Source organism: Hemitrygon akajei, unplaced genomic scaffold (assembly GCF_048418815.1).
Source record: "Hemitrygon akajei unplaced genomic scaffold, sHemAka1.3 Scf000112, whole genome shotgun sequence".
Classification (NCBI taxonomy): Eukaryota; Metazoa; Chordata; class Chondrichthyes; order Myliobatiformes; family Dasyatidae; genus Hemitrygon; species Hemitrygon akajei.
Window position 1 is genome coordinate 350,935 of NW_027331998.1, and position 13,265 is coordinate 364,199.

The 13,265-nt window shown below is 45.3% G+C and overlaps 1 protein-coding gene across 1 annotated transcript in view; it reads right to left on the bottom strand.

Annotated features, from left to right (window-relative positions):
• Positions 1-13,265, bottom strand: part of LOC140723402 (uncharacterized) — a 45,972-nt gene that overhangs the window by 7,496 nt on the left and 25,211 nt on the right. Inside the window, exons 7-9 of the mRNA XM_073037978.1 lie at positions 5,811-5,958; positions 5,318-5,394; positions 2,153-2,317 (exon numbers count right to left, since the gene is read on the bottom strand). Coding sequence (XP_072894079.1) covers positions 2,153-2,317; positions 5,318-5,394; positions 5,811-5,958 — 390 coding nt within the window. The remainder of the gene's footprint in view (positions 1-2,152; positions 2,318-5,317; positions 5,395-5,810; positions 5,959-13,265) is intronic.

The following is a 13,265-nucleotide window of genomic DNA, read 5'->3' on the forward strand; positions in this document are numbered from 1 at the left end:
ACTGGGGTGGGGAGAGTGGACTGTCCCGTATTGGGATGAGGAGACAGGACTGTCCCATATTGGGATGATTGCAGGGGACTGTCCCGTATTGGGATATGGAAAGTGGACTGTCCCGTATTGGGATGGGGAGAGTGGACTGTCCCGTATTGGGATGGGGAGAGTGGACTGTCCCGTACTGGGGTGGGGAGAGTGGACTGTCCCGTATTGGGATGAGGAGACAGGACTGTCCCATATTGGGATGATTGCAGGGGACTGTCCCGTATTGGGATATGGAAAGTGGACTGTCCCGTATTGGGATGGGGAGAGTGGACTGTCCCGTACTGGGGTGGGGAGAGTGGACTGTCCCGTATTGGGATGAGGAGACAGGACTGTCCCGTATTGGGATGATTGCAGGGGACTGACCCGTATTGGATTGGGGAGAGGGGACTGTCCCGTACTGGGGTGGGGAGAGTGGACTGTCCCGTATTGGGATGAGGAGACAGGACTGTCCCGTATTGGGATGATTGCAGGGGACTGACCCATATTGGGATGGGGAGAGTGGACTGTCCCGTACTGGGGTGGTGAGAGTGGACTGTCCCGTACTGGGGTGGGGAGAGTGGACTGTCCCGTATTGGGATGAGGAGACTGGACTGTCCCGTATTGGGATGATTGCAGGGGACTGTCCCATATTGGGATGGGGAGAGGTGACAGACCTGTATTGGGATGGGTAGAGGGGGCAGTCCCATATTGGGATGGGGAGAGTGGATTCTCCCGTTTTGGGATGAAGAGAGGGGACTGTCCCGTATTGGGATGGGGAGAGGGGACTGTCCCATATTGGGATGTGTGAAGGGGACAGTCCCGTATTGGGATGGGGAGAGGGGACCATCCCGTATTGGGATGGGGAGAGGGGAATGACCCGTATTGGGATGAGGAGAGTGGACTGTCCCGTATTGGGATATGGAGAAGGGACTGTCCCATATTGGGATATGGAGAGTGGACTGTCCCGTATTGGGATGGGGAGAAGGGACTGTCCCGTATTGGGATATGGAGAGGGGACTGTCCCATATTGGGATGTGTGAAGGGGACAGTCCCGTATTGGGATGGGGAGAGGGGACCATCCCGTATTGGAATGGGGAGAGGGGAATGACCCGTATTGGGATGAGGAGAGTGGACTGTCCCGTATTGGGATATGGAGAAGGGACTGTCCCGTATTGGGATATGGAGAGGGGACTGTCCCATATTGGGATTTGGAGAGTGGACTGTCCCGTATTGGGATGGGGAGAAGGGACTGTCCCGTATTGGGATGAGAGGGGACTGTCCCGTATTGGGATGAGATGGGACTGTCCCGTATTGGGATGAGGAGCAGGGACTGTCCCATATTGGGATTGGGAGAGGGGACTGTCCCGTATTGGGTTGGGGAGAGGGGACTGTTCCGTATTGGGATGAGGAGAGGGGACTGTCCCGTACGTATTTGTAATGTGCCCGCATCTCCACATCTCGTATCTGCTTGTTCTACACCTTTTCCACTCTTTGAGTGAAGAAGTCTCCCAGCATTATCCCCTTGTGATATTTCAGCTATCTCCCTTAACCTAGGGCTTCTTGTTCTTGTCTTAACCAACCTCAATGAACAACCTGCGTATATTGACCCATTAATCCTTTCAGTAGCCCATACTTCCTGTGCGGAAAACCTGAAAGTAGTCCAGTAAGATTTGGCATGGAACGAGGTGGGGGTAGCAGTATTTTTAAGGAGTGCTAAGTGGGTGAACATCACTCACATCTTCAGTTTGCCACACTGGAATAAGGGCTTCAAAGGAACTGTGTTAGGTGAAGTATGACTACAGACAGAGCAGTACCAGGAAAACTCAGCATGTGGGTTGGTGACTCACTACATTCCTGAATATCAACACACCACCTCTGTGTCAATGGGGAACGGTTACCTACACCACCTCTTTGATAATGGCTAGTGGTGACCCACATGATGCTTGTGTCACTGGGGAACCGTGACCTATACCATTGCTGTGTCAATGAGGAACGGTGACCTACACCTCTGTGTCAATGGGGAAAGGTGACCTACACCATCTCAGTGTCACTGGGTAACGGTGACCCACAGCATCTCTGTGTCAATGAGTAACGGGGACCTATCTCTCTGTGTCAGTGTGGAATGGTTACTTACCTGTGCAATACACAGTGTGATTTGCAGGGGTTGGCTTCAGCCAGTATACAAAGTAACCGGTGCAGTTTTTCACCTTGATCTCCAAGCTCCAGGAACAGGTATTTTCACCTGAGCTGAAACAGACATTCCTGTGCACCTCCTGTTCTCCCACGCTGGGGTGGGAACCTGGAATGAGAATAGTAGACAGTGTAAATCTATTTCCCACCCCAGTATAGCAGGGAATGTGATTCAGAACCCACCGTTCAGCTGTGGTGTATAACCCCATTCCCTCAGTGCCTGACTGCTGCTGAAGCCCCGCCTCCAATGTGCACTGACATCTGCCAACATTTAAAAATATTAAACACGAGGAAATCTGCAGATGCTGGAAATTCAAGCAACACACACAAAATGTTGGCGGAACGCAGCAGGCCAGGCAGCATCTATAGGAAAAGTACAGTCAACATTTCGGGCCAATACCCTTCATCAGGATTAACTGAAAGAAGAGATAGTAACAGATATGAAAGTGGGAGGGGGAGGGGGAGATTCAAAAATCTGATTTAGTATATGTGTATACACTCAATTCCAAATTGCTGTTCTGATTCATTTGATCATTAATTGGGATGCAGAAGATTGAGAGGAGATTTGATAAAGGTATACAAAATTATAAGAGGTTTCGATAGGGCAAATGCAAACAGGCTTTTCCCAGTGAGGTTGGGTGGGACTGCACCAGAGGTCATGGGTTAAAGGTTAAAGGTGAGCAGTGGAAGGGGAACATGAGGAGAAACTTGTTTCTCAGACAGTTGTGAGAGTGTGGAATGAGCTGCCAGCAGAAGAGGTGCATGGAAGCTCAAGTTCAATGTTTAAGAAAAGTTTGTATAGGTACAGGGATGGTTATAGGTAAGGAGGGCTGTGGTCCTGGTGCAGGTCGATGGGAGTAGGCAGCTTAAAATAGTTTGACATGGACTAAATGAACTAAAGGGCCTGTTTCTATGCTGTACTTTGCTATGACACTAACTCTGGGAAACTGGCATTCTGCGACCATCAGATCTTCAACATCCTTATCTCCTGCTCACTGACCGTTAACACCCGTACACTTTGGGTCTGTTTGCTTAGCTCACTGTCCTACTCTCTCCAGATGTTTGACTGTAGAGCTAAGCATAGCTCCAATGCCATCTACAAATTCACCCATCTTGTTGGCAGAATCTTAGACGGCGATGAGGAGCCTTACAAGACCCAAATGTCAAAGGTAAGTTCATCTCACAGAGTGGTGGGTGCCTGGAACACCCTGCTGGGGACGGTGGCAGAGGCAGATACATTAGAAACATTTAAGAAAATCTTAGGTAGACTTATGGATGATAAAAAAATGGAGGACTTTATAGAAGGGAAGGGTTAGACTGATCTTAGAGTAGGTTAAAAGGATAGCACAACATCGTGCACTGAGGGGCCTGTACCGAGCTCTAACATTGATTGTGGGTTCAAAGCTGCTGTCACAACAAACTTGCTCTCAACATCAGCAAAACGAAGGAACTGACCCACTGTAGGAAGGAGAAGTAAGGCCGTCTTGCACCATTCTTCATTTAACAGACAGTGGTGGAAAGGCTGAGCAGTTTTAGCTTCCTAGGTGTTACACCTCGGAGGATCTATCCTGGTCCAGCGTATAGCTGGGACCATGAAGGCATAACAGCACTTCTATTTTCTTGGATTGTGGAGATTTGGCATGTCATCAAAAAACTATGTTAAACTTCTACTGATGGTTCAGTGGAAACATTCTGACTGGTTGCCCAGACCTGCCGAAGGGTCTTGGCCAGAAATGTCGACTGTACTTTTTTCCCCACAGATGCTGCCTGGTCTACTGAGTTCCTCCAGCATTTTGTGTGTGTTGCTTGGATTTCCAGCATCTGCAGATGTTCTCTTGTTTCTGACTGGTTGCATGCCATCTTTCTACTCAGGACTGCAATGTACGGGTATGTGAGTGATGGACTCAGCCAATTCCATCACAGGTACAGCTCTACCAATGGGCAATGACGTCCACAAGAGGTGATGACTTAGTCAGGTGACAACCATTGTAAGAGACCCTCACTACCCCGTTCATTTCCTCTTCCTGATACTGCCATTAGGCAGCTGGTGCAGGAGCCTAAAGGACCACAACTCATTCTGCATAAGTTTCTACCCCAATGCCATCAGGTTCTTGGACCAACCTAAAAGACACCAACAACATCAAGCCTGTATTTCTTTTTCTCGCTCCCAACTTGCACAAATGTTACAAAGTATTGTTGTTCATTTATTTTTGTCTATGTGTGTAATGCATCATTTATATTAATTCATCTAACTTATGTTTGTAATTATGGCTCCCTAAGGTTGTTATAACCGGGGGTGGTAGCGGGGACAAGCTCCCATTAAATGTTCCCAATGGCATGTGCCTCAAATGGCCTCTGACAACCATCCTGCACCCAGCCTTCATGTGTGGCTTAGCTACAAAGCCCAGTGGAACCATTTCTACTGACAGGAGGAGGGGCAAAGGCAGGCTACTGGCACCTTAAAACCAGTCGCTTTGAGCAGATGTAGTTCATCAGCCGTGGTTGGCAGCTCACCCAGAAGGAAAACTGTGATCTCAAACCTCCACCATCTTGCAGCTATACAATAAATGGGGAAAGACTCGGGAGTAAACCCCGAAAGAATAATCTGGAGCTGGAGACCCTAAGGCAGTCCTACGTTGAGTTTAATGCTGACTGGCAACTCCTGCAACAATGCGGACGCCAACCTTTGGGTTCATCAGGTGCATGGAGAGGAGGAGCTTGCCACATGGTCAACAGCTTGCTCTCCATATCGTACTGCCCAGGCGTGTGTACCTAGACAGCGAGGACGCAATATCCATGGTCAACCCTGACCACTGGGAGGCCTCAACAATCATAGCAACGTACTGTGCTATTGGTATTCAAACCGAATTTCCATGGCATTTTACCCTGTGTAAGTAGCCTATGACAACCATAAACTCAAACTTAAATTCTCCTCTGCCAGACGTCATCAGGATCCGGAGCTGAAGGACAGTCTGGGTGACTGTGAAGAGCACCTCTCAGAGAGTTTGGTTCCCCTGACCACTAGGGGCCCTCTGAAGGGATCTGGGTCATTGGTCTGACCCTCCCCAGAAAAAGAACTAATCCACACCGATGTAAACACTCAACCTACCATTTAACCAGCCTGGGTTCTCCCCCGAGCAGCGATGACCATGAACAACCGTCTCGGGAATCATTCGTCCTCCGGAACTGAAATGGCAATCAGAGTTAGCTGATGCTTACACTGTGTTTCTAGTCAATATTTTCCCAATCCTGGGAATTCCCTCTTTTGCTCAAACTTCCTTCTACCTTCCCCTTTCTGTTTCTCTCTAAAACATGGGATCTTCCCTGTCGCTGTATGTACACCACATCCCAGAGCAGTCACTGCTGATCCCAGACTCCCTGCATTTCTCTTGTTCCCTGTTTACATTCCCCTGGTGTTCAGTTTCTCAGTGATTATCTCCTCACTTTACCTATTAAATCTATACCATTGCATTAAATGTAAAATCTGTAACTCACGTTACCTGTTAAATCTGTACCATCACATTAAATGTTAAATCTGTACCTCACATTACCTGTTATATCTGTACCATCTCTTTATCTCAGTGACTACCACATCACGTTACCTGTTAAATCTGTACCATCCCACTTCAAGATTTCCATCGTCCATCCATTGTCCACCACTGCACTGGGTGTGGGAACAGTTGGTGCTCCTCCAGGGCTGATCCAGGTCAATGTAGGTTTCACAGGGATCACTGAGTGCAGAGTCTATGACTGAGGGACAGAACAATGTTCAGTGTTTCAATCTTCCCAAGGCAATGCCTCAAGAAGACAGCATCCATCATGAAGGACCCACACCAGCCAGAACAAGCCCTCTTCTCATTACTATCATCAGAGAGGTGGTACAGGAGCCTGGAGACACACTCTCAACATTTTAGGAACAGCTGCTTCCCTTTCACGGTCAGATTTCTGAACGGTTCATGAACCCATGAACACTACCTCACATTTTTGCTTTCTTTTTACAATACTTATTTCATCTTTGATATATACTTCTTATCGTAATTTATTATATATTTTATGCATCACACTGTACTTCTGAAAGAAAACAATATGTATTTCATGGCATGTGTAAGTGATGATAAACCTGATTCTCAATGTTCAAAGTAAAGTTATTATTCAAGTACATATATGTCACTATATACCACCTTTAGTTTTATCTTCTTGCAGGGATTCACTGTACAAATTAATACAATAGAATCAATGAAAAAACTGCACACAAAACAAAAACTGACAATCAATGCGCAAAAGGCAACTGCAAATACAATAGAAAAAAAAAGAAAGAAATAATACTGAGAACATGAGTCCTAGAAAGTGAGTCTATAGTTTGCAGAACCATTTCAGTGTTGGGGTAAATGAAGTTATCCACTCTAGTTCAAGAGCCTGATGGCTGAGCAGTAATAACTGGTACTGGACCTGTTCTGTGGGAACTAAGTCTCTGGAAACTCCTTCTTGAAGGCAGCAATGAGAAGACAGCATGTCCTAGATGGTGGAGGTCCTTTATGACGGAAGCTGCTTGCTTGTGGCAGCGCTCTTTGTTAATGTGCCGGGATTCAGTGCCAATGTTTTTTCCCAGTTAACTGCTACAGCTTTATCAGTCCATTACCGGCCCCTCTGATTCCTCCTGTCATTAAGCCCATGCTCTGGGACATTTTACAGTAGCATCTTTGCAATGTGGGAGAAAACCAGAGCACCCCAGGGAAACCCAGACAGTCACAGAGTAGAAACTCCACACAGAGGGCACCAGAGCCCAAGATTGACCCCAAATTCCTGGAGGAGCAAAGCAGCTGTTTATCGCATACATAGATTGATCTATTACAGTAAATCTTGCACTGATACTGGAGAGCGAAAAACCCTCGGTGCTGGAATCATGCAGCATCAGTGGAAAAACAGTTGATCTTTCAGGTCTAAGAGTGGCCAGTGATACAAAAACTGGTGCATTTGTTGATGGTATGATCAATATGTCCGTAGAGCATAAAACACTACAGCACAGGAACAAGCCCTTCAACCCATGCTGTCTGTGCTGTACAAAATTCCAATTTAAGATAAATCTCTCTGCCTGCACATTCATGTGTCTATCTGAAAACATCTTATACACCTCTGTTAAATATGTGGGTTAAGGCCAAAGGCAAAAAAATGGCTGGAGTCGCTTTGCACTTTAACGCAAGGGTGTTTATTAGGTGCGTCAAAAGTCAAACTTACAAAAATCAGTGGAAGTAGCGAAAAGAAAACTGCCAACATTTACAAATGCAATCTACCAGAAAACACAATAATAGCTCCATAATATTGGCAGCCCCCATCTCCCTCCCCTGAGACTGAAGTCCTTTGGAGTGTGCAGGCCTCTCCTTCACATGTTCTACCAGTCTCATATCGCCAGGACAATCTTCTATGTGGTGGTATGCTGGGGCAATGGCATCAACACGTGTGACACCAACAGGCTCAATAAGCTGATTAGAAAGGCTGGCTCTGTTACAGGAGTCAAACCGGACACACTGGAGCCTGTGGTAGAACAAAGGACCCTCCGGAAAATCCTGGAAATGCTTGACAATGTTTCTCACACTCTGCATGCCACCTTGGCTGAACAGAGGAGCACTTTTAGTAAAAAACTCAGACAACTGCGCTGCTCCAAAAAGCGCAATATGAGGTCATTCTTACCCCTGGCAATTAGGCTCTATAATGAGTCAACCTAGGGGAAGTGATGATCCCTTCCTGACAGACTGTTTGAGGTAACCTATTATTTGTTCTTTCTTAGTTCTCTTCTAATGTTTGTATATCTGTGCATTTGTAATGCTACCGTGACACTGTCATTTCCTTTGGGATCAATAAAGTATCTATCCACTGAGAGTGAAAAGTTCCTTTTTTTTAAGGCACTAGGACATATGTACCATCTTTAATTACCAAAAAAGTTACATTAATACGACACATAAATTACGATGCACCCTACAATTAGTTACAATCATATTACAAAACTAACAAAAGTATATGCCTTAAATACATGATACAAACAACATATACAGTTTACACATCCCATAACTAAAGATATGGAATATTCTGGCGTGTACGGCCAACCTGAGCACATCTGCTTGGTTTCGGATACATTATGAGAACACACTGGGGAAGACATTGAAATGCGCCCTCTCAGTGAACAGCAGAACGACAAGGCAGTGATTGTGTGTGTGTGGAAGGAGTGTGTTTACAGCGTGCTCTCCAGCACAGCCACTGTCGCATCCACTTTCGCCTTTACAACCAGCAACCTGTTGAAGACACCCATAACTCTGTGGGTAAAAAAACTTGCCCCACACATCTGCTTTAAACTTTTCACCTCTCACCTTAAACACATGTCCCATGAATCTCGTGAAATCAGCCGAAAGAGTAGCAGATGAAGTTTAATCTAGAGTAACATGGTCTTCTCCGTGTAAATAAGGAAGTGGGGATGGAGAAGGAGCACAGCTAGAGAGTGATAGGTGAAACCAGGTGAGAGAAAGGTAAATGGGTGGGAGAAGGGGGATAATGTGAGAAATTGGGGTGTGTTATGTGGAAAAGGAATTTGATAAGAGATGCGAGTACACCATGGGAGAAAGTTAAGGAGGAGGGGCACCAGAGGGAGGTGAAAGGCAGGTGAGGAGAAGGGGTAAAGAAGGGAGAAGGGGTAAAGCCTGAATGGGGAATGGAAAAAGACAATGAGGAATGGAGAAATTACTAGAAGTTAGAGAAATCAAGTTCATGCCATCAGGATGGAGGTTCCTCCACCCTGAGAGAGGACTCATTGTGGCAGTAGAGGAGGCCATGGACAAATATGTCAGAATGGGAATGAGTTGTGGAATTGAACTGGTTGGCCATTGGGAAATCCTGCTTGTTGCAGATGGAGTGAAGGTCCTTAACATTATTGCTGTGAGTCACTTTTAATTTCCCCAAGTTGACTGGGACTCACTTATCGAAGGGAAATAATTTCTTAAGTGCCTCTATAGTGGGGGAGTCCAGGACCAAAGGGTACAATCTCAAAATAGAGGGATGTCCATTTTGAACAGAGATGAGAAGGAAATTCTTTAGCCAGGGTGGTGAATCTGTGGAATTCGTTGCCACAGGCGGCCACTGTGGAGGCCAGGTAATTGAGAGTATTTAAAACCGAGGTTGATAGATTCTTGATAAGTTAGGGTGTAAAAAGTTAATGGAAGAAGGCAGGAGAGGGGTTGAGAGAGAAGTCGATCAGCCATGATCAAATAGCAGAGCAGACCCAAAGCAGAATGACCGGATTCTGCTCCAATGTCTGATGGTATTACAGTCTTATCTACTATCCCCTCAACCCCATTCTCCTGCCTCCTCCCCATAACCCTCGACACCCTTACCAATCAAAAACCTATCAAACTCTGTTATAAATATACCCAACGACTTGGCCTCCACAGTGGTCTGTGACAAGTCTACAGATTCACTACCCTCTAGCTAAAGAAATCCCTCCTCATCTCTGTTCTAAAGGGGCAGCCTTCAGTTCTGAGGCCCTCTAGTTCTACACCATTAGAATTATCCTTTCCACGTCTACTCTCTCTGGTCCTTTCAATAGGTTTCAATGAAAACCCCCTCATTCTTCTATACTCCAGCAAATACAAGCCTAGAGCCATCAAGCATTCCTCAAACATTAACCCTTTCATTCCGTGAATCATTTTCATGAACCTTCTCGGTCCTCGCCAATGTCAGCACACCCTTTATGAGAAGAGGGGCTCAAAACTGTTCACAATACTCCTTGTGGTCTGACCAATGCCTTATAAAGCCTCATCATTACATCTTTGCTTTTATATTCTCATCGTCTCGAAAAGAATGCCAAGATTGCATGCCCTTCCAGACCACCAACTCAACTTACATATTAACCGTTAGGAAATCCTGAACTAGGACTCTCAAGTCTCTTTGCACCTCTGAATTATGAATTTGTGCCCTGTTTAGAAAATAGTCTACACCTTTATTGCTTTGACCAACATGCATGACCATATACTTCCCTATACTGTATTCTATCTGCACTTCTTTGCCCAGTCTCCTATTTTGAGGATATTAACTGAACATCACCATGAAAATATGGTGCTTTCAGGGTGCTGCATCGGCAAGTTTGCGGCGCCAGAGGTTCATGGCAGGAAGAGTTTTTCTTCCTTCTACCGTCTGCGTGAGATGATGGGCTATCAGAGACTTAGACTTTTTTTTACCATGCCCATGGTCAGCTCTTTATCAAATTACGGTATTGCTTTGCACTGTTGTAACTATATGTTATAATTATCTGGTTTCTGTCAGTTAGTCTTGGTCTGTCTTGTGTTTCTGTGATATCATACTGGAGGAACATTGTATCATTTCATAATGCATGCATGCATTTCTAAATGACAATAAACAAGGACTGAGTGTCCTCATAGTCTAATCTAATCTAAAAAAATGAGCTGCCCATAGTCCATTTAAACAATGGCCATTATTTTTGTTTAATACTGCACCCCCCCCACCTCCCGGAAGTGCAGTACTGCCTTCACGCTACACTGGAAATAAGCCAGAATCTTGGTTCAGCTGTCTCTGAAGCTGGACCGAATTTGGAAGCATCACCTGTGGCGGCCGATCAGCACAGAGGGGGCAGCACCAAGACAAGTTGGAAGCAGTTTCAGAAGGGAGAGACTGTGGGAGCCAAGGTCACATCCCACCAGGGACCCACAGAAACTTCCAGGTGAAGTATTTGTCTAAAGACATGCACTTAATGATTTTGGGACTGGATTCTACTGCTTACAGACAAGCACAGGGGCTGGGGGATTGGGGGGGGGGGGGGGCGGGTGGTAGTTGATCCTGTATGATGCACAATCCACCCAATAACGAAGTTCCAAAGTCAAAGAATATGTTTGCTCTTCTATCAAGAAACCAGCAGAACAGTCTTGAAGCAATAAACTCCAATTAAACTAAAACTAGCAATATAACAAAATGAACAGTCTTAGCATATTAAATGAAGTATTCTTAAATACATGCAAGAATATTCAAAGGTATTTAAGCAATTTCAACCATTAAGTAAATTCGAGAATATTCAAGTGATTTCAAGAGAATTTAAGCAGTCCTAAGCAATCTCAAGCATACTTAAGTGATCTTAAGTGGTCAACTAAAAAGATATTCTCCCCCACCCCTGGCCCGCATGCTAGCTCTACCCAAACTAGACTGACCCAATGACAAAGCATGAATACGAAACTAAACTCTTGCAGGTATGGTCACAAGGTTCAGCTGTTGTTCCGACCAGATATCAGAATGGGGAAGACCATCAGTGGTGGGTAAATTAATGGAAAGTATTCTTAGAGATGGTATATATAATTATCTGCATAGACAGGGTCTGATTAGGAACAGTCAACATGGATTTGTACGTGGAAGGTCATGTTTGACAAATCTTACTGAATTTTTTGAAGAGGTTACGAAGAAAGTTGACGAGGGTGAAGCAGTGGATGTTGTCTATCTGGACTTCAGTAAGGCCTTTGACAAGGTTCCGCACGGAAGGTTAGTTAGGAAGGTTCAATTGTTTGGTATTAATATTGAAGTAGTAAAATGGATTCAACAGTGGCTGGATGGGAGATGCCAGAGAGTAGTGGTGGATAACTGTTTGTCAGGTTGGAGGCCGGTGGCTAGTGGTGTGCCTCAGGGATCTGTACTGGGTCCAATGTTGTCTGTCATATACATTAATGATCTGGATGATGGGGTGGTAAATCGGATTAGTAAGTATGTAGATGATACTAAGGTAGGTGGCATTGTGGATAATGAAGTAGGTTTTCAAAGCTTACAGAGAGATTTAGGCCAGTTAGAAGAGTGGGCTGAACGATGGCAGATGGAGTTTAATGCTGATAAGTGTGAGGTGCTACATTTTGGTAGGAATAATCCAAATAGGACATACATGGTAAATGGTAGGGCATTGAGGAATGCAGTAGAACAGAGTGATCTAGGAATAATGGTGCTTAGTTCCCTGGAGGTGGAATCTCATGTGGATAGGGTGGTGAATAAAGCTTTTGGTATGTTGGCCTTTATAAATCAGAGCATTGAGTATAGGAGTTGGGATGTAATGTTAAAATTGTACAAGGCATCGGTAAGGCCGAATTTGGAGTATTGTGTACAGTTCTGGTCACCGAATTATAGGAAAGATGTCAACAAAATAGAGAGAGTACAAGAGAAGATTTACTAGAATGTTACCTGGGTTTCAGCACCTAAGTTACAGGGAAAGGTTGAACAAGTTAGGTCTTTATTCTTTGGAGCGTAGAAGTTTGAGGGGGGACTTGATAGAGGTATTTAAAATTATGAGGGGGATAGATGACATGGATAGGCTTTTCCCATTGAGAGTAGGGGAGATTCAAACAAGAGGACGAGTTGAGAGTTAGGGGGCAAAAGTTTAAGGGAAACACGAGGGGGAATTTCTTTACTCAGAGAGTGGTAGCTGTGTGGAACGAGCTTCCAGTAGAAGTGGTAAAGGCAGGTTTGGTATTGTCATTTAAAGTAAAATTGGATAGGTACATGGAGAGGAAAGGAATGGAGGGTTATGGGTTGAGTGCGGGCCAGTGGGACTAGGTGAGAGTGAGCGTTCGGCACAGACTAGAAGGACCGAGATGGCCTGTTTCCGTGCTGTAATTGTTATATGGTTATATATGTGGTCTAAGTGACTTGGGCAGTGGAATGATTGCTGGTGCCAGTCGGGGCAGTTTGAGTATCTCAGAAACTGCTGATCTCCTGTGATTTTCATGCAGATCAGTCTCTGGAGTATACAGAGAATGGTGCAAAAAACAAAAAAAAAATCCAGTGACCGGCAGATAAAGTCTCGTAATGAGACATCAGAGGAGAATGGCCAGACTGGTTCAGGCTGACAGGAAGATGGCTGTAACTCAAATAACTACATATTCCCTCTCCTCACCCTCCCATCATCTCCCCATGGTGCCCCTCCTCCTTCCCTTTCTCCTATGGTCCACTCTCCTCTCCTATCCTATCAGATTCCTTCCTCTCCAGCCTTTTACCTTTCCGAACCACCTGACTTCACCTATCACCTT